At 48.8% G+C, this 20836-nt stretch overlaps 2 protein-coding genes across 4 annotated transcripts in view; both read left to right on the top strand.

The window, feature by feature from the left end:
• The first annotated feature begins 216 nt into the window (after positions 1-216).
• On the top strand, positions 217-8573 carry ppp4cb (protein phosphatase 4, catalytic subunit b). 3 transcript variants are annotated; one of them, XM_084456319.1, is made up of 9 exons: positions 217-335; positions 1206-1342; positions 2541-2592; positions 3431-3481; positions 3611-3712; positions 4538-4711; positions 5451-5577; positions 6838-7027; positions 7494-8573. In XM_084456319.1, the coding sequence occupies exons 2-9, from the start codon at positions 1296-1298 to the stop codon at positions 7621-7623; spliced, it is 873 nt and encodes a 290-aa protein (XP_084312445.1). In that variant the 5' UTR covers positions 217-335; positions 1206-1295; the 3' UTR covers positions 7624-8573. The 3 variants fall into 3 exon arrangements, with proteins under 3 accessions (XP_084312445.1, XP_084312444.1, XP_084312446.1); XM_084456318.1 differs by having other exon boundaries at positions 1206-1393; XM_084456320.1 differs by lacking the exons at positions 217-335; positions 1206-1342; positions 2541-2592 and adding an exon at positions 2758-3326.
• Positions 8574-9015: 442 nt separating this feature from the next.
• The window catches only part of eif3c (eukaryotic translation initiation factor 3, subunit C), a 31951-nt gene continuing 20130 nt past the window's right edge, over positions 9016-20836 (top strand). Inside the window, 12 exon segments of the mRNA XM_084456365.1 lie at positions 9016-9137; positions 10384-10504; positions 10606-10671; positions 11428-11617; positions 11808-11933; positions 13050-13101; positions 16509-16630; positions 17120-17247; positions 17709-17895; positions 18056-18159; positions 18752-18893; positions 20645-20773. Of these exon segments, the coding sequence (XP_084312491.1) occupies positions 10404-10504; positions 10606-10671; positions 11428-11617; positions 11808-11933; positions 13050-13101; positions 16509-16630; positions 17120-17247; positions 17709-17895; positions 18056-18159; positions 18752-18893; positions 20645-20773 (1347 nt within the window). The 5' untranslated portion in view covers positions 9016-9137; positions 10384-10403.

Genomic DNA, 20836 nt, shown 5'->3' with positions numbered 1-20836 from the left:
TGTAAACCTAGCCCAACCATAGACCTGGTCCAGGTCTAGCCCAACCAGTGAGAGCAGATGCCTTGATGATGTGAAGTGAAGTCATTTCCTGGAGGAGAGAGAGAGAGAGAGAGAGAGAGAGAGAGAGAGAGAGAGAGAGAGAGAGAGAGAGAGAGAGAGAGAGAGAGAGAGAGAGAGAGAGAGAGAGAGAGAGAGAGAGAGAGAGAGAGAGAGAGAGAGAGAGAGAGAGAGAGAGAGAGAGAGAGAGAGAGAGAGAGAGGCGCTGCTCCGTGCTGGAGGAGAGACAGACGGGCTGCTCCAAACTGTCGCAGATACAGAGTTTCTGTGTTTTACAGGTAGGATTACACTTAGGTTACCACTAACCAGTCATTTTGATAAACATAAGAACATATATATATAGTTATTTAATTGCTAGCTAGTGCTACTTATAAAAATAGGAAAAGTAAACTTTTCCACCAGCTAACGTCAGGCTAGTTAGCTGGACTCGGACCTGCTCGACGGCTCGCTAGTTTGTAGGCTACTGGTTCAACTTAGCTAGCAAGCTAGTTGGCTACGCACTAGCTAACGTTAGCTTCTAATCTATCTAGCAACTTTCAGATGTCCTTTTTTGTTGTCATTAACGTTAGCTGGCATAGGTGCAGCAACTTGTGAGCTATCCGGCTCCAAGGTTAGCCAGCTAACTATGCTACGCCTAGCTAGTGCTAGCTAACTCAAAGTGCATGCCCCTGATGACGACGAGGGTGGATAGCTAGACTCCGGTCGGTTAGGTTTAACTCACGTTATAGGCTAGCTAGCAACAAACAGGTTGGAAATTGTCAACAGTTTATTCGGTTGGCTAGGTAACGTGAACACAATTATCCCCACGGCGTGACTGTGTGCTCTACTGTCACGTTTGTGCTAGCCTTCCTCTGCTCAACTTCTTTATTTTTAAGGTTGCTATGAAACAGTCTAGCCACTCTCTCATTCGTGTGTGTGTGTGTGTGTGTGTGTGTGTGTGTGTGTGCGTGCGTGCGTGTGCGTGTGCGTGTGTGTGTGTGAGAGAGAGATGGGGAGTGTGTGTGTGTGTGTGTGTGTTTGTGTGTGAGAGAGAGATGGGGCTGAGAGAGAGAGAGAGAGAGAGAGAGAGAGAGAGAATATGTATGGGGGTGTACAGACCAGTCCTGGCAAGACGGTCAAGGAGTGATAGAATCCTCTGTTTCTCTTAGTAAAACCACAGACAGTGAAGCAACTGAGCAGCGGCCCTTTGACCCCTCCCACCCCACACCCACCGCCCGTCTGGTCTGGTCTGGTTCACCATGAGCGACATCAGTGACCTGGACAGGCAGATCAGCCAGCTGAGGAGGTGTGAGCTCATCAAAGAGACCGAGGTGAAAGCCCTGTGTGCCAAGGCCAGGTAAGGATGGGGACGGGGACAGGGCCGTGTGACTGGAACTCCCTTCCCTGCCGGACAGTCCAGGGTGTCTGGGCAGCCTCCCGTCACCAGACTGACCTCGGGAGAGGGCCTGGTTTCTACTCGCTTGGTTTCCGGTCTAGAGCCCGCTGGGTTCCTGTCACACACATGCCCTATCAAGCAGCCTGGTCTCGTCAGTCACTACGAATTAGAATACAACATGTACATACCAAGCGAAATAGCCTATTCTGGTTCTTATCGCATTGTAGGTTCATGGGTAGGCCTTAGGGATGGTAATAGTTAATCGACTATCGATTAATAGCTGATAAGAATTTACCCGTGAGATTTGGTTACTTGATTAATTGCTTGTTAATGGAACATAACTTGTATTTTTTGGAATGAATGTTATCAACGGGAGTTGCGTGAAATGTAATCATGATTTAGCGTCTGACTGCACATGAGGGCGCCCCGCCATGTAGGGAAGGCTAATTGGGATGCCAGGAAATTTCAACGACACAGCGGAAGACACAAAAATTAAGTGAGCAAAGCGCAGTCCAGCATGGGACGTTCTTATCAATTAATCGACTATCGTTTGTTAAGGTTAACAGTTATCGATTAATGAAATTCCTTGAAATTTGCAACCCTAGTAGGCCTGTTTTTGGACAGTATCCGCATAGACCGGAAACCACAGCTGCAAAGCTAATAGGCCCCAGGCTAGGGTCTGTGAGGTTATTGTACATTAAACGGTTGTAAACTGTTGATATCATTGGCTGAACATTATTCCATAGCAGTCCACAGCGAGGAAAAAATATCTGTATGTCCATGTTTAAACTAAAGCCCTCTTCATCCACCTGCCCTCTGTCAGTGTGACGTGTTGTTTGGTCTGTTCTGGTCCCAGGGAGGTCCTGCTGACGTGTTGTTTGGTCTGTTCTGGTCCCAGGGAGGTCCTGCTGACGTGTTGTTTGGTCTGTTCTGGTCCCAGGGAGGTCCTGGTGACGTGTTGTTTGGTCTGTTCTGGTCCCAGGGAGGTCCTGGTGACGTGTTGTTTGGTCTGTTCTGGTCCCAGGGAGGTCCTGCTGACGTGTTGTTTGGTCTTTTCTGGTCCCAGGGAGGTCCTGGTGACGTGTTGTTTGGTCTTTTCTGGTCCCAGGGAGATTCTGGTGGAGGAGAGCAACGTGCAGAGAGTCGATTCCCCGGTGACGGTAAGACGAGCTTTTATTCAGCATCCTGTCCTCATTCATCCGTTCGCAGGCCTGGGCTGAGTTTCCCAGAGGCATCGTAGCGCTACGTTCATCGTAGCGCTATGATAAACGCCATAGCTTACGATGAACGTAGCGCTACGATGCCTCTGGGAAACTCAGCCCAGATGTGTGTTAAAGGGCACCGCATATGCTGTTTTTACCTACCTAAAATCAGTTTCTGGGGTCACAGAAAAGTTCATTTTAATGTCCTATGTAGAAAAAAACTCTCACATTTCACCCCTGGGCTATCTTATTTCATCTGTCTGAATGGATTCCTGTTAAAGCCCCGTTGACCAATGAGATGGAGGGGGAGGGGCAGGAGACAAGATGTAGAGATGCGTGTGGATTTGTGCAGCCGAAAACAGAACAGCGATGCGGCATAATTCCTGATGTGACGCACTCGACTCGGCTGGAGAAAGCACACCTGGGCTGGAGAAAGCACACCTGGGCTGGAGAAAGCACACCTGGGCTGGAGAAAGCACACCTGGGGCCTGGAAGCTTGGACGCTAGGGCGGGACCTGCTGGGCGGGGCTATGATAACGCTCCTCGATCTACGTCACCAAAAACGTCACTAACAACGCGGAAAACTGTGAACATCCGAATGGCTTGCTGAAGGGTGGAGCTTCCAGGGCAGGAGAAAATGTGCTGACCATAAACACATGACTGGGTTGTTTGATATCAACTTTTGTACATTGGTAGGACCATCAGAGACCAACATGTATATGATCAACACATTACAAAAGTGATTTAGCATGTTCAGTGCCCTTTGATATTGATCCGACGGTCTGTGCATCTCCAGGTGTGTGGCGATATCCACGGGCAGTTTTATGACCTGAAGGAGCTGTTTAGAGTAAGTCGGAACCATCTTATGTCACTTTTGAGTAGATACAATTTCTATGTTGGGGCTATATTGAGTTTCACTGTTTGTGTGTGTGTATCTCATGTGTCTAACCCTGGTTTTATGGTGGCTGTTTGTCAGGTGGGCGGCGACGTTCCAGAGACAAACTACCTGTTCATGGGGGACTTCGTAGACAGAGGGTTCTACAGCGTGGAGACGTTTCTGCTGCTGCTGGCGCTCAAAGTAGGCGTTATTTAGATGAAGCCAATGTAAAGGTCACAGAGCACTTCCTCTGTAGGAGTCACATCTCTCTCACTTCCTGTATAATTAGGAGCACGTTGACTTCAATGGTCTCGGAAACCAGCTGGCCCACTCCAGCTTCTGTCTCATTCTCTCTCTCTCCCCTGCTTCTCTCTCCCTCCCTCTGCTTCTCTCTCTCTCCCCTCCTTCTCTCTCCCTCTCCTGCTCCTCTCTCCCTCCCTCCTCTGCTTCTCTCTCCCTCTCCCCTGCTTCTCTCTCTCTCCTTCTTCTCTCTCCCTCTCCCCTGCTTCTCTCTCTCCCCTGCTTCTCTCTCCCTCCTGCTTCTCTCTCTCTCTCCCCTGCTTCTCTCTCTCCTGCTTCTCTCTCCCTCCCTCCTCTGCTTCTCTCTCCCTCCCCTGCTTCTCTCTCTCTCCCCTGCTTCTCTCTCCCTCTCCTGCTTCTCTCTCTCTCTCTCCTGCTTCTCTCTCTCCCCCCTGCTTCTCCCTCCCCCCTGCTTCTCTCTCCCTCCCTCCTCTGCTTCTCTCTCTCTCTCTCCTGCTTCTCTCTCTCCTGCTTCTCTCTCTCTCCCCCCTGCTTCTCTCTCCCTCTCCTGCTTCTCTCTCCCTCCCCCCTGCTTCTCTCTCTCTCTCCCCTGCTTCTCTCTCTCCCTCCCCCCTGCTTCTCTCTCTCCCCTGCTTCTCTCTCTTCCCTGCTTCTCTCTCCCTCTCCCTCTCCTGCTCCTCTCTCCCTCTCCCCTGCTTCTCTCTCCCTCCCCCCTGCTTCTCTCTCTCCCTCTCCTGCTTCTCCCCCCCCCCCCCCTGGTTCCAGGTGCGTTACCCGGACCGCATCACGCTGATCAGGGGGAACCACGAGTCGCGGCAGATCACCCAGGTGTACGGCTTCTATGACGAGTGCCTCCGCAAGTACGGCTCGGTCACCGTGTGGAGATACTGCACCGAGATCTTCGACTACCTCTCCCTCTCTGCCATCATCGACGGCAAGGTGGGCCCCGCCCCCCCCTGTGGAAACACGCCCCCCCTGTGGAAACACGCCCCCCAACTCTATTGAGCTGTTAGCTACGTTAGCGGTACCGTTCCACTGAGCTGTGGAATCAGTTGTGTGTGTGGGTAGGGCTACTGTATTAAAGGGACTGTCTTTGTGTTTCGATGTGAACTGTTTCTGTAGATATTCTTGTGGGTATTTCATGTCTCTGTAGATATTCTTGTGGGTATTTCATGTCTCTGTAGATATTCTTGTGGGTATTTCATGTCTCTGTAGATATTCTTGTGGGTATTTCATGTCCCTGTCTGTAGATATTCTTGTGTGGGTATTTCATGTCCCTGTAGATATTCTTGTGTGGGTATTTCATGTCCCTGTAGATATTCTTGTGGGTATTTCATGTCTCTGTAGATATTCTTGTGGGTATTTCATGTCCCTGTGTCTGTAGATATTCTTGTGGGTATTTCATGTCTCTGTAGATATTCTTGTGTGGGTATTTCATGTCCCTGTAGATATTCTTGTGGGTATTTCATGTCCCTGTGTCTGTAGATATTCTTGTGGGTATTTCATGTCCCTGTAGATATTCTTGTGGGTATTTAATGTCCCTGTCTGTAGATATTCTTGTGGGTATTTCATGTCTCTGTAGATATTCTTGTGGATATTTTCTTGTGGATATTCTTGTGGGTATTTCATGTCTCTGTAGATATTCTTGTGGGTATTTCATGTCCCTGTGTCTCTGTAGATATTCTGTGTCCATGGAGGCCTGTCTCCGTCCATCCAGACTCTGGACCAGATCAGGACCATAGACAGAAAGCAGGAGGTGCCTCATGACGGGCCCATGTGTGACCTACTGTGGTCAGACCCTGAGGGTAAGTGTGTCTGCGTGTGTCTGCGTGTGTCTGCGTGTGTGTGCGTGTGTGCGTGTGTGTGCGTGCGTGCGTGCGTGCGTGCGTGTGTGTGTGTGTGTGTATTGGAAGCCTCATTTTCTCTGCAGAACCTCAATCCGTTTTCGTCTTTGTTACTTAGCTGTAGCAGGGCTCTACCGTTGTGGTCGCAGATGCTCACAACAACATGTAATCAGTGTGACCTCAAAATCTGATTTGGAGCATTTGTGTGAGTGCACAGAATTGTTCTGGTGCTTTTTTTCATTCAGGCCTCCCGTTCTCTGTATTCGCAGTAGTACTTGTCCCATCACTTAAACAGCCGTATCTCAGCCATCTCTGGCAGAAACACGGGGTTTGGACTGGGACAAGGCTCTCGACTTCACAAATCATCCAGTACCAAGTTATCAATCTCAGGTTATCAAACAGACAATGCTTTCTCTAGGGGAGTGTGGAGTCTCTTGTCCATTCATTGACATAAAACAGCTAGTCTACAGTACAACCTACATCATAGTTAGCGTCGATATGTGTACTGCCCATCAGCCATAAGCCAGACTGGACCTGGCCTGGTTTTTACTCAACTTGCTTCGGCAGAAAAACCGTTACATCACTGCAAAGTTCACACAACTTCAGTTCATCTAAACTTCCATCTGGAAGCTTCTTCAGATGGAATGTGCTGTTCAGCGTGCCGGGGGGTGTCTCCTCAGTCCTGGCGTTCTCAGCAGGTGTTTACTAGAGGGTTTGGATTTAGGTTGGATCTTTATTGTGTTCCCTGGCTGAATGATCTAGTGAAAGACATGTGAAACGCTCCTGATCTCATCCCCTCTCCCTGCTGGTTTCAGCTGGATGAAAGAGCAGCTGTCTCATAGGCCTGGGGCTGCAGGTGGGGCCTTTGGTAAAGAGAGAACAAGTGAAAGTGAAAGTCTCTCTGTCCATCTCTCTCTGTCCCTCTCTCTGTCCCTCTCTCTCTGTCCCTCTCTCTGTCCCTCTCTCTCTGTCCATCTCTCTCTGTCCCTCTCTCTCTGTCCCTCTCTCTCTGTCCATCTCTCTCTCCATCTCTCTCTGTCCCTCTCTCTGTCCATCTCTCTCTGTCCATCTCTCTGTCCCTCTCTCTCTGTCCATCTCTCTCTGTCCCTCTCTCTCTGTCCATCTCTCTCTGTCCCTCTCTCTGTCCATCTCTCTCTGTCCCTCTCTCTGTCCATCTCTCTCTGTCCATCTCTCTCTGTCCATCTCTCTCTGTCCTCTCAGACACGACGGGCTGGGGTGTGAGTCCCCGGGGGGCCGGCTACCTGTTCGGCAGCGACGTGGTCGCCCAGTTCAACGCGGCCAACGACATCGACATGATCTGCCGGGCTCACCAGCTGGTCATGGAGGGGTACAAGTGGCACTTCAACGAGACGGTGCTGACCGTGTGGTCTGCCCCCAACTACTGCTACAGGTAGCACACCTCTGTCTGTTAGTCTGACCAGGTCTATACCAACTACTGCTACAGGTAGCACACCTCTGTCTGTTAGTCTGACCAGGTCTATACCAACTACTGCTACAGGTAGCACACCTCTGTCTGTTAGTCTGACCAGGTCTATACCAACTACTGCTACAGGTAGCACATCTGATTCTGCTGGTCTGACCAGGTCTATACCAACTACTGCTACAGGTAGCACATCTGATTCTGCTGGTCTGACCAGGTCTATACAAACTACTGCTACAGGTAGCACATCTGATTCTGCTGGTCTGACCATGCCCTTACCATGGTTATGGTCATTCAAGCGGGATGCAATTTTCTGGTGGTAAATGTAACACTTTTAAACGAGGTCACCTAGAATGTCAGTTTAATGAGTCACTTGTTTTTTTTACGACGGCCATTCTGACGAAGTTAAGTAGTAACTCGTCTCTTCCCCGTTCAGGTGCGGAAACGTGGCGGCCATCTTGGAGCTGGATGAGCACCTGCAGAAAGATTACATTATTTTCGAAGCAGCGCCGCAGGAAACCAGGGGCATTCCCTCCAAGAAGCCTGTGGCTGACTACTTCCTGTGACCTTTGCGCTGACCTTTCGGGAAGGAACCCCGACGTTGACCCGAGGAGAATGCGTCCTGCTGTTGTTTTTCCCCCTCTGTCTCAACCTTTCTTTTTCTTACACCCTTTTCTACTCATCCAACACCAGTTCTCACTCTTTTTCTTTCTTTTCTCAATCTTTCCATCATTTAGGGACCCGGGATTTTTTCTGAGAAACTCTGAGCCCTGGTCAGAGGCCGAAGCGTTGGCTCTGAGAGTCCCTCCTGGTCAGGAAAACCCCCGGGTCCCTGACAGCTGTGTTCTGTCCCGTGCACATCGCGACCCAGACGCAGACTTCCATTCCCGTTGGCTCTCGTGAAGCAGCGTTGCTGTCTCTTACTGCCGAGATGTCAACCACACATGAAGCTGTAGCTCTCTGCACAAAACCCAACGTATGCTGTAGCTTTGTAGCTTTTATTTAATTGGAATAGTGCCGAGGAGGTAGAGGTGTGGAAAGGTTTGGGAGTAGCAGGTGGTGGGGGTGGATTAAGGAGACACGGGGGGGATGTGGGAGATGTTGCAGTCAAAACGTATCACTTCCCTGTGGTAGCTAGCTGACCAACTACACAGTAATAATGGCTGTAGGGCTGTCAGAAAAATACCATTGCAATATTATTTTACAGACTTTCAACTTTTTTGAAATGTACATTTTTGCAGTATGAGCTTTTTCATGTCTCTTTTCCAAGGGTGTGAAATGTGTCAGTAGTGTGTTCCAGGAAGCTCGTTTCACACACACTGAAGCAGCACCTAGCGCTGTTCTGACGTTCATCTGAACGGACAAGCCACAGAGGAATGGGATCATTATTAATACAAACCAAACTGTATTTTTAGAAACGAGCTCTTTCTCTGACCAGTCTTTCTGTAGGACTCACTGTTGATTTTTATGATTAATTATTTGTGAAAATTAAATTAAAACTACTTTTTGTACAAATGGGGAACCTTGTCTCTGAGCCTTTATCACAAACTCTCAATGGTGGGTACAGTGATCAAGTGGTCAAAGGTGTCATTTAATAATGTGGGGAATGTTTACTATCAACTGAGCCAGAAGGTCACTCACACTTATCAACACTGATGTATCATTTGTAAATGTCTGTTGCTTGTTTGCGCCCTAGATAACATTCACGGTGAGAGTCTGAAGGTTGAACTACACATGGTCATATTATGAACCTGTCCTAAGTTACCGCATTACCTCACACCCGAACCACACCAGTGATGTACTTTTATTATCGAGCAGTAGATGGCAGGAGCACGCAAACCCCTCGTTTCGCAGCTATCCACATGATATAGATCTCTGCTCTCAACCATCCACATGATATAGATCTCTGCTCTCAACCATCCACATGAGCTGTAGATCCCACCATCGCTTCCTTTTCTGACGCAAGTGCCGACAGTGGCTTTGCACGTTGTCTTTCTGTGACCACTAAATCGCAAAACTGGATTATATATCTTTTCAAAGTGAACCGACACATTATAGGACCATTTTCACAAGGATATAGGTGAGACTGGAACAAGTATTTGTCGTATTTCACCATGAATTAAGTTAGATTTGGTTTGTGAAACAGGCCAACCCGATCAGGCGTGCCAAGGCCCCCTAGCGCTAACGTGAGCTAGCTATGAGCTCTGGTCTTCACACTAGGGTTGTGTGCTACTGCTAACTAGGAGTTATGCTACTGCTAACTAGGAGTTATGCTACTGCTAACCAGGAGTTATGCTACTGCTAACCAGGAGTTATGCTACTGCTAACCAGGAGTTATGCTACTGCTAACCAGGAGTTATGCTACTGCTAACTAGGAGCTAGCTGCAGCTAACGACGGCCCTACCTGCCCGGCTAGCGCTCAATACCAGTTTCAGACTTAGCTGGAAATAATGTACTAGATAAATCTAACCAAAATCGGTGATGGCTAGCCAGTTACCGTGAACTAGTCACCCATATGCTTCTAGCGTGGTGCCCAACTAGCGTAGCACTAACTTAGCTAGGCTAGCTACTAGACCAGTAGTGTAGCTGCTACTAGCTTCCCACTAGCTAGGCTAGCTACTAGACCAGCAGTGTAGCTGCTACTAGCTTCCCACTAGCTAGGCTAGCTACTAGACCAGCAGTGTAGCTGCTACTAGCTTCCCACGTCCTCGGCTACTGGGTGAGCTAGCTAACACTAACGTTACATATACGAAGAAAACTAGTAGTATTTATTCTTGAATTCTATTTATGAATTGTAGTATTTTCTACTAATTGTAGTATTTTCTGCATTATTGTATACATTGTATGTATTGTACTGTATGTTTTAGTTGAGGACTCTTGGAAGACTAGCCGATGGCTAAAAGAGATCCTAATAAACAAACAAACAAACAAACTAGTAGTGTAGCTATGTAACATATCCCATATTTGGGGGGAAACAACCATAGCTAGCTAGCCTAAGCCTAAAACCATCGAGTAGGATGTGGTTAGCCACTAACCGACTAGCTAACGTTATCTTATCTAGCTAACATGATGGTAGCTAGTCACTAACGTTTGTCTAGCTATGTTATTATTGAATTATCAGTCATCACGGTTATTTTTTCCAACAACCCCATTGCGTTTCTCCAAGGAACCTCGCACACAATTGGCATAACAGGCCTATGACCAGGATAATTGATCAGTTATAAAGCGGACTGGGCAGTGTGAATTTCTACTGCACATCACAATTGTATGATAACTTATTAATGAAGTGTGTTCTATGTATACATTCCTTCCCTTCCCACCCACAGATTGACAGCACCCGTCAGCAATGTCTCGCTTCTTTGCCACCGGGTCCGACAGTGAGTCGGAGGAGTCCTTGTCAGCCGACGAGATCACCCCTAAACCCAGCGGAACCACCTTCACCAAGCAGTAAGCACCCCTTCTATCCGCCAGCCACAGCTAGTGCCATCCAGCTCTGCAAACTCAATCTCCCAATTTGCCTCACACCGTTGCCCCTCTGTTTCCCATAGGTCTTTGCTGCTCAGTGACGATGAGGAGGACACCAAGAGAGTGGTGCGCAGTGCCAAGGATAAGAGGTGGGCCGCACACACACTAGTCTCTCTCCAGACTCTAATATTACGCTGTATCGCTGTGCTCCGCGTACTACAGTCTGTGACACTTCGCCACCCAAGCTGGTGTTCTGAGGGCGTATCGACGGTTAAAAATGGAATGAGTGACCCTAGCCCAGGTTATATGGGCGGGCATATCTATGGGTGGGAACACCTGATCACGAAAGTCGTTAGTGATTGGTGTCGCTGGGATTCCGGCGCTACCAATGAATTGCCAGGATTTGAGCACCAGATTTTTGGTGTCCCGCACCCATAGAAAGATCTGCAGCATTCAGTAGTGTAGCTTATGTAGTGTATCAGCGAAAGATCTCTCATGGGTCTGGCATTGAGACCACACACACAGTGACCTGTGGGCGCGGCTGTAGCTCAGTTGGTAGAGCGGGTCGTTCAATGATCGAAGGGTCAGTGGTTCGAATCCCAGCTCCGACTGTCCACACTGTCCAAGTGTCCTTGAGCAAGACACCTAACCCCAAATTGCTTCCAATGAGCAGGTTAGCACCTTGCATGGCAGCTACCGCCATTGGTGTGTGAATGTGTGTGTGAATGGGTGAATGAGAGGCCATTTTAAAGCGCTTTGAGTGCCGCTAAGGTGAAAAAAGCAGAGCAGTCCATTTACCATTTACCTGATCTACCACAGAGACAGAACCAGAGCGCAGTTTAGCGTTACTCACATCCAGTGTTCACCTCAACGGTCTGCTGTTAACTCAACTCTCGTGGCTCCAGGTTCGAGGAGCTGACCAACTTCATCAAGACCATACGCAACGCCATGAAGATTCGAGACATGGCCAAATGTCTGGAGGAGTTTGAGCAGCTGTCTCGAGCGTTCCTCAAAAGCAAGACTATAGTGGACAAAGAAGGGGTACCCCCCTTCTACATCCGCCTTCTGGCCGACCTGGAGGACTACCTGAATCAGGTGAGCCATCGTCTACTCGCAAGTCTCCACTAGAGTGTCTGGAAGTGTGTGTGACTGAGTGGGGGTTAACTGCCAGAATGTCTAGTGGAAGTCAATGTGTGTAATGACCAAATGCCCCCCCCGCCCAGGGGATCATTACAAGTTTATCTTATCTTACAATAATGACACATACAACAATATATCACTCAAGCTTTGGGAAGACAAAGAAGGCAAGAAGAAGATGAACAAGAACAACGCCAAAGCCCTCAGCACGCTACGGCAGAAGATCCGCAAGTACAACAGGGACTACGAGGGCGAGATCGCCAGCTACAAGGAGGTGAGAGCTTTCACCGACACGTTGTCCTCGTAAGACCATCCTGATCTAGCCAGCTCACTGTCACTTGACTCAGACCAGTCTGGACTTCCCCCTATCTCCAACCATTATTCTCACAATTACGTTGTGACCGGGCTAATCGGGGACTGTGATCTGACTGCTGTTCTGCCGCCCAGTAGAACGTAGCGCCTGAGCGGTTCTCACAGCAAAACAGTCTCCCGAAGCAACAAGAGGTAACGTTAACGTTAGTAGAATAAAGTCATAAGTGCAGTTATTGCAGAAATATACTCAATAATAACAATTAAACAAGAACAAGAGTATGCTATGCACAGAGTTTCTCAGAGGAAAAGAGGTTTTCGCCGTTCTTCTGACTGGATTTGACGTTTTGTCACCCTGACTGGCTGAAGGGAGTTATGCTGCGTTTCTTTTGTATCAGAGTTGTGGATCTGGTTCCCAGGACGACATCATATCCCAGTTGAATGCGTTCCAGAAACACAACGAGAAAAACACACTCTGGCCCCATCTATGTAGTTCTGGCCAAGTTAGGCATTGTTAGCAATACCAGTTGATAATAATGAACTATTTTGCGCATATGAACTTTGTAGCAACATCGTCTAATAGGCGTTACTGTACGACTGATTTAATAAGATACAAATAAGACAGAAGCGCTAATAAACAGTCTTATTACAGCTTTCACTTATTGTTGATACACAGAGCAGCCATCTTGATTGAGTCAGATGCTGATGTTGATGAAGTCGTGATAGATCACAAGTAAAATGAAGGAAATCCCGAGTTCAGGTAATGTATTTATGACGGCGTTCGCATCAAACCCGGGAATCCCGACGTTTCTGATACAAAAGGAACGCAGCGTTAGTCTGTTAATGCAAGTTCTCCCGCCTGTGATAATCGCTGGAGATGAGGGGAAGGCCAGACTGCTCTGCAGAGAGGAACTGAAAGTGAGCTCGCTACGAACGAGGCTACTAACGAGGCTACCACAATATGATACCTGCAAGAGACACTGCACACTTAGTCTGGTGACGTCGATGGTAGTGAACTTTCTCTCTCTCTCTCTCTCTCTCTCCCCCACCCTCTCTCTCTCTCTCTCTCTCTCTCTCTCAGAACCCACTGGAATCTGCTGACGAGGAAGAGGAGCGGGAGGAAGGTGAATCTGGTGAGTTGATTCTTTCCCTCTGTCCTGCGCCCCTTCACACAGGAACGTCCCTAAAAGACAGAATTCTACTGATGCTGGCTGCTGCCAGCTGGGTCCCCAGATAATGAATGGCTAGCTATTTCTAAAAGCTGTTCTCTCTAGTGACCCTTGTCTAGACATGACACACCAGACTGACAGAGTCAGAGAGGTTGCTATATCATGACACCAGAGTCAGAGAGGTTGCTATATCATGACACCAGAGTCAGAGAGGTTGCTATATCATGACACCAGAGTCAGAGAGGTTGCTATATCATAACACCAGAGTCAGAGAGGTTGCTATATCATGACACCAGAGTCAGAGAGGTTGCTATATCATGACACCAGAGTCAGAGAGGTTGCTATATCATGACACCAGAGTCAGAGAGGTTGCTATATCATGACACCAGAGTCAGAGAGGTTGCTATATCATAACACCAGAGTCAGAGAGGTTGCTATATCATGACACCAGAGTCAGAGAGGTTGCTATATCATGACACCAGAGTCAGAGAGGTTGCTATATCATAACACCAGAGTCAGAGAGGTTGCTATATCATAACACCAGAGTCAGAGAGGTTGCTATATCATGACACCAGAGTCAGAGAGGTTGCTATATCATGACACCAGAGTCAGAGAGGTTGCTATATCATGACACCAGAGTCAGAGAGGTTGCTATATCATTACACCAGAGTCAGAGAGGTTGCTATATCATGACACCAGAGTCAGAGAGGTTGCTATATCATAACACCAGAGTCAGAGAGGTTGCTATATCATGACACCAGAGTCAGAGAGGTTGCTATATCATGACATACCAGAGTCAGAGAGGTTGCTATATCACAGGGGTAATCAAGTAAAGTTCTAAGAGGTCCAGTTTGACAAAGTTGCCTCAAGCCAGGGTCCAGTGGTGATGCGTGCGTTTTTTATGCCCTCAACACAGATTTGTTTCCTTGCATATTCCTATCAAATTATTGTATAGCAGCAAGTATGTTACTGTGAAATACGCATGGAAGTTTAAATATTGTTCACTTCAGTTGTATGGTCCCCAACTTACTTTAAAATCAAATGAAGTAGGCTACATTTCAACAATATTTCAACCTGTTTATTGACACTTCACATTTAGGAGGGATTTCACATTTAGGAGGGATTATAAATAAAAAGTAGGCTACTATAAACTTGAGTAAAATGAGGTCTACATTTAAAAATAAGGTATCTTTTGAAATATATACCATACCATACCATTTTATTTATAGAGCACATTTAAAAACAACAAAGTTGACCAAAGTGCTGTACAAGTCAAACAACAATAACACACAAAGAACACATAGTAAAACATACGCAGTATGTCACATGAAAAAGCAGTATGTCACATGAAAAAGGACAAGTCTCTTAGGCCATGTCAGGAAAACGCCAAAGAATATAAGTGAGTTTTGAGGCGTGATTTAAACACCTGCAGAGTGGGGGCCTGTCTAACATGCAGGGGTAGCTCGTTCCAGAGCTTAGGGGCGGCCACTGCGAAAGCCCGATCATATATGCGACAAACAGGTTTAGAGCTACCCGCGGTGATGGAACGCCCTATTTTCAACATCTATTCTTCTTATTTTAGAGCACGGCATGTATAGGCTGACGTTACTTCTGTCTTGTAGTGTCTCACTTCCCTCTTCGTTTGTCGTTACGTTTCTCTGGTCATGCAGTGTCCAACTCCAACTAATGTTAGCAAGGAATCGCTCTGATAACAGTAACGTTAACGATAGCTAGGCTTTCGCGTACAGACTGGTTGACGTCAGGCAATGAACACGCAGATTCGATTGGCTAGCGACGCGTGAGATAGTAAACAAATGCCGTGTTACAAAGGCTGCGCAGGCTCAAACCAGTTGCCAACGCTCCGTCAAAAGGGAGAAATTCTCATTGATTTATCGGGTTATAGACGCAGTCCGGATTGGATGGCTTCTGGGTCTGGATCCGGACCGCGGTCCGCCTGTTGGTGATGGCTGCTATATCATGACACACCTGGCTAACAGAGTCAGAGAGGTTGCTATATCATGACACACCTGGCTAACAGTCGTAGAGGTTGCTATATCATGACACACCAGGCTAACAGAGTCGTAGAGGTTGCTATATCATGACACACCTGGCTAACAGAGTCAGAGAGGTTGCTATATCATGACACACCTGGCTAACAGTCGTAGAGGTTGCTATATCATGACACACCAGGCTAACAGAGTCGTAGAGGTTGCTATATCATGACACACCTGGCTAACAGTCGTAGAGGTTGCTATATCATGACACACCTGGCTAACAGAGTCGTAGAGGTTGCTATATCATGACACACCAGGCTAACAGAGTCAGAGAGGTTGCTATATCATGACACACCTGGCTAACAGAGTCAGAGAGGTTGCTATATCATGACACACCTGGCTAACAGTCGTAGAGGTTGCTATATCATGACACACCAGGCTAACAGAGTCGTAGAGGTTGCTATATCATGACACACCTGGCTAACAGTCGTAGAGGTTGCTATATCATGACACACCAGGCTAACAGAGTCAGAGAGGTTGCTATATCATGACACACCTGGCTAACAGAGTTAGAGAGGTTGCTACAGTATATCATGACACACCAGGCTAACAGGGTCAGAGAGGTTGCTATATCATGACACACCAGGCTAACAGAGTCGTAGAGGTTGCTATATCATGACACACCAGGCTAACAGAGTCAGAGAGGTTGCTACAGTATATCATGACACACCAGGCTAACAGGGTCAGAGAGGTTGCTATATCATGACACACCAGGCTAACAGGGTCAGAGAGGTTGCTATATCATGACACACCAGGCTAACAGAGTCAGAGAGGTTGCTATAACATGACACACCAGGCTAACAGAGTCAGAGAGGTTGCTATATCATGACACACCAGGCTAACAGAGTCAGAGAGGTTGCTATATCATGACACACCAGGCTAACAGAGTCAGAGAGGTTGCTATAACATGACACACCTGGCTAACAGAGTCAGAGAGGTTGCTACAGTATATCATGACACACCAGGCTAACAGGGTCAGAGAGGTTGCTATATCATGACACACCAGGCTAACAGAGTCAGAGAGGTTGCTATAACATGACACACCAGGCTAACAGGGTCAGAGAGGTTGCTATATCATGACACACCAGGCTAACAGAGTCAGAGAGGTTGCTATATCATGACACACCAGGCTAACAGAGTCAGAGAGGTTGCTATATCATGACACACCAGGCTAACAGAGTCAGAGAGGTTGCTATATCATGACACACCAGGCTAACAGAGTCAGAGAGGTTGCTATATCATGACACACCAGGCTAACAGAGTCAGAGAGGTTGCTATATCATGTGGTTGAGGTTCACAGGGTCGTGTGTCTCGCAGGGTCGTCATCAGGGAGCGACGACGAGGATGGCGACGACGCCGAGAACTTCCTGAAGAAGAAGCCGGCCCCCGTTGAGCCCACGCTTGATGCCAGCAAGTTCCTGAAGTCTGCCAAGTCAGGGGTGAGACCACAGACCTACTGCTCATCCCTTCCCCTCATCCCTTCCCCTCATCCCTTCAACTCAACCCTTCCCCTCATCCCTTCCCCTCATCCCTTCTACTCATCCCTTCCCCCTTTTAAATAGCAAATGCAGCGTTTTTTACTTCCCTCCTTTAGGAACACTGTGATCTGATTGGGCGGCAGAAACGTGAGGTCCAGTTCACAGCCTCAGCCGAGGGCTCTGTACTCAGATCAGATCAGTTCACCCACTCAGCCGAGGGCTCTGTACTCAGATCAGATCAGATCACCCACTCAGCCGAGGGCTCTGTACTCAGATCAGATCAGTTCACAGCCTCAGCCGAGGGCTCTGTACTCAGATCAGTTCACCCACTCAGCCGAGGGCTCTGTACTCAGATCAGATCAGAGGGGTTTTGGGAGGATGGGAGGAAGTTAAGGAGGGAGGGAGAGAGAGAGAGAGGATGCATTTCAAGAGTCTCTCCTTGGTTGACAGGACGAGGAGTCGTCCAGCAGTTCGGATGACGATGATGGAGACTGGGGCTCGGACACAGTCGACAGCGGCAGCCAGAGTGAGGATGACGAGACGAAGACCGACTCTCTGGCCGTAGTCTTCCTCAAGAAGTGAGTCTTTGCAGACACTCAGACCTGTGAACAGTCCCTCACAACCAGTGTGCTAGTTCTCTCAGATTCAGACGGTAGCATTGTACACATGTTTTTCTCAACAACAGTTTTGTTGCTATCTAGGAAAGGATAGGTGGGTTCCACATGCTGTGCCTGCATTCTGAATCGCCTACTTCCATACTAGATAGTATGCTCAAAATTGCTGTAGTATGTCCCAATACATAGTATGCCACATGCAGTATGGCAAAAATACCAGGATGTCCTACGACCTTAATTGGATGCCTACTGCGTGCAAAGTATGTACTTTCTAGGGGCAGCTGTAGGACGTACTGGTAGTAAAAAGTAGAAGTGTGCGATTGGGAACGCAGCCCGCCTCTTGTTTGGGTTAATATGTCCTCTTCCGCACATCACGCCTGAACCTCCTGTCCTCCGTGACCTCACTTCCTGTGCGTGTCCCCCAGGGCGCAGGAGGGTGAGCACCACACCAGCGAGAAGAAGAAGGAGGACAGGAAGAAGAGGCACAAGAAGAGGGAGCACCTGGAGGAGGAGGAGGGGGAGGAGGAGGGAGGGGAGGAGGGGGGCGAGGAGGGCGGGGAGGAGGGCGAGGGAGGATGGAAGAAGGTGCGGAAAGGAGTCCCGCTGGTCAAGGTGAGGAACGCAGACAACAGACACCCATCACTTCCTGTTTAGATACGCTCATCACTTCCTGTTAAGATGAGGTCATCACTTTCTGATTAGCCCCGACCGGCCATGTTTACAATGGAGTTTGGGACGGGCGGATCACAGCTGTGTGTCCTCCCTCCGACAGGAGAAGCCCAAGATGTTTGCTAAGGGCACGGAGATCAACACCGCCGTGGTGGTGAAGAAGCTGAACGAGATCCTCCAGGCCAGGGGCAAAAAGGGGACAGACAGGTACCCCAGGGTCACACTTCTATACGGGGACACACATTAACACACCACACCTCATAGAACAGACAGGTACCCCAGGGTCACACTTCTATACGGGGACACACATTAACACACCACACCTCATAGAACAGACAGGTACCCCAGGGTCACACTTCTATACGGGGACACACATTAACACACCACACCTCATAGAACAGACAGGTACCCCAGGGTCACACTTCTATACGGGGACACACATTAACACACCACACCTCATAGAACAGACAGGTACCCCAGGGTCACACTTCTATACGGGGACACACATTAACACACCACACCTCATAGAACAGACAGGTACCCCAGGGTCACACTTCTATACGGGGACACCTAACACGCCACACCCCATAGAAGGGACAGGCACCACTAGTGGACACATATGAACCCCACAGAAGTGTTGTAATGTGTATAGTTTACGGACGGTCTCTTCCAACCCTAGTATAAACACCCTCTGACTGTTGTTGATGGATTAAAGTGGGTCCCGGTGTCATTCCCTCTCTCCCTCCCTCCCTCTCTCCCTCCCTCCCTCCTCCTCCTCTTTTTGCCCCCCCCCCCTCAGGGCGGCCCAGATCGAGCTGCTTCATGCCCTGGCAGGCATCTCCAACGAGCACACCTTGGGGGAGGGCATCCTGGTTAAGATCAAGTTCAACATCATCGCCTCCCTCTACGACTACAATCCCAACCTGGCAGCCTTCATGAAGGTAGTCTCTCTCACTGGCTAGTCTCTCGCTGGTAGTCTCTCACTGGTAGTCTCTCTCACTGGCTAGTCTCTCACTGGTAGTCTCTCACTGGCTAGTCTCTCACTGGCTAGTCTCTCGCTGGCTAGTCTCTCGCTGGTAGTCTCTCTCACTGGTAGTCTCTCTCACTGGCTAGTCTCTCGCTGGTAGTCTCTCACTGGTAGTCTCTCTCACTGGCTAGTCTCTCACTGGTAGTCTCTCATTAGTAGTCTCTCACTGGCTAGTCTCTCGCTGGCTTGTCTCTCACTGGCTAGTCTCTCACTGGCTAGTCTCTCGCTGGTAGTCTCTCACTGGCTAGTCTCACTAGTAGTCTCTCACTGGCTTGTCTCTCATTAGTAGTCTCTCACTAGTAGTCTCTCACTGGCTTGTCTCTCACTGGCTTGTCTCTCACTGGTAGTCTCTCACTGGCTAGTCTCTCATTAGTAGTCTCTCACTGGCTAGTCTCTCACTGGCTAGTCTCTCATTAGTAGTCTCTCACTGGCTAGTCTCTCATTAGTAGTCTCTCACTGGTAGTCTCTCACTGGTAGTCTCTCGCTGGCTAGTCTCTCATTAGTAGTCTCTCATTAGTAGTCTCTCATTAGTAGTCTCTCACTGGCTAGTCTCTCACTGGCTAGTCTCTCACTGGTAATCTCTCACTGGTAGTCTCTCACTGGTAGTCTCTCACTAGTAGTCTCTCATTAGTAGTCTCTCACTGGCTAGTCTCTCACTGGCTAGTCTCTCACTGGCTATTCTAGTGAGTCTCTCATAGCCAGACCTTTCTCCACACTTTCTCCTGCGCTGTTCCAGGGCTGGAGAAGGTCTGATGAGGATGATGTTTGTGGGGTGAAATCAGCATGTTGTTGCCCAGCGTGTGATCATGTTTGTGGGGTGAAATCAGCATGTTGTTGCCCAGCGTGTGATCATGTTTGTGGGGTGAAATCAGCATGTTGTTGCCCAGCGTGTGATCATGTTTGTGGGGTGAAATCGGCATGTTGTTGCCCAGCGTGTGATCATGTTTGTGGGGTGAAATCAGCATGTTGTTGCCCAGCGTGTGATCATTTCAGCACCATTGTGTTGCGCTGTGTTGTATTAAATGCATCATATAAATAATGTTTTTATTTGATAATAGCTCTTTAAATATCTCTCTTCTCTCTCTCTGCCTTCTCTCTCCTTTGTCTCCCGGTCTCTCTCTCCTGTCTCCTGTCTCTCCCGGTCTCTCTCTCCTGTGTCTCCCGGTCTCTCTCTCCTGTCTCTCTCTCCTGTGTCTCCCGGTCTCTCTCTCCTGTCTCTCTCTCCTGTCTCTCCCGGTCCCTCTCTCCGGTCTCTCCCCGGTCTCTCTCTCCTGTCTCTCTCTCCTGTCTCTCCCGGTCTCTCTCTCCTGTCTCTCCCGGTCTCTCTCTCCCGGTCTCTCTCTCCTGTGTCTCCCGGTCTGTCTCTCCCGGTCCCTCTCTCCGGTCTCTCCCCGGTCTCTATCTCCTGTGTCTCCCGGTCTCTATCTCCTGTCTCTCCCGGTCTCTATCTCCTGTGTCTCCCGGTCTCTCTCTCCTGTCTCTCCCGGTCTCTATCTCCTGTGTCTCCCGGTCTCTCTCTCCTGTCTCTCCCGGTCTCTATCTCCTGTGTCTCCCGGTCCCTCTCTCCTGTCTCTCCCGGTCTCTCTCTCCTGTCTCTCCCGGTCCCTCTCTCCGGTCTCTCCCGGTCTCTCTCTCCTGTCTCTCCCGGTCTCTCTGGGGTCGTAGGCTGACATGTGGAAGAAGTGTCTGGAGTGTATAGATGAGCTGCTGGACATCCTGTTCAACAACAACAACATCTTCATCGGGGAGAACATCGCTGAGGACAGTGAGAACCTGGGCATCGCTGAGAACCAGGTCAGACCACCACACACCACACCCACACCACAACCAGACCACACCCACACCACAACCAGCCCA

The sequence above is a fragment of the Borostomias antarcticus genome (assembly GCF_949987555.1).
Source record: "Borostomias antarcticus genome assembly, chromosome: 22".
Taxonomy (NCBI): Eukaryota; Metazoa; Chordata; class Actinopteri; order Stomiiformes; family Stomiidae; genus Borostomias; species Borostomias antarcticus.
This window is presented reverse-complemented; position numbering and strand designations above follow the sequence as displayed.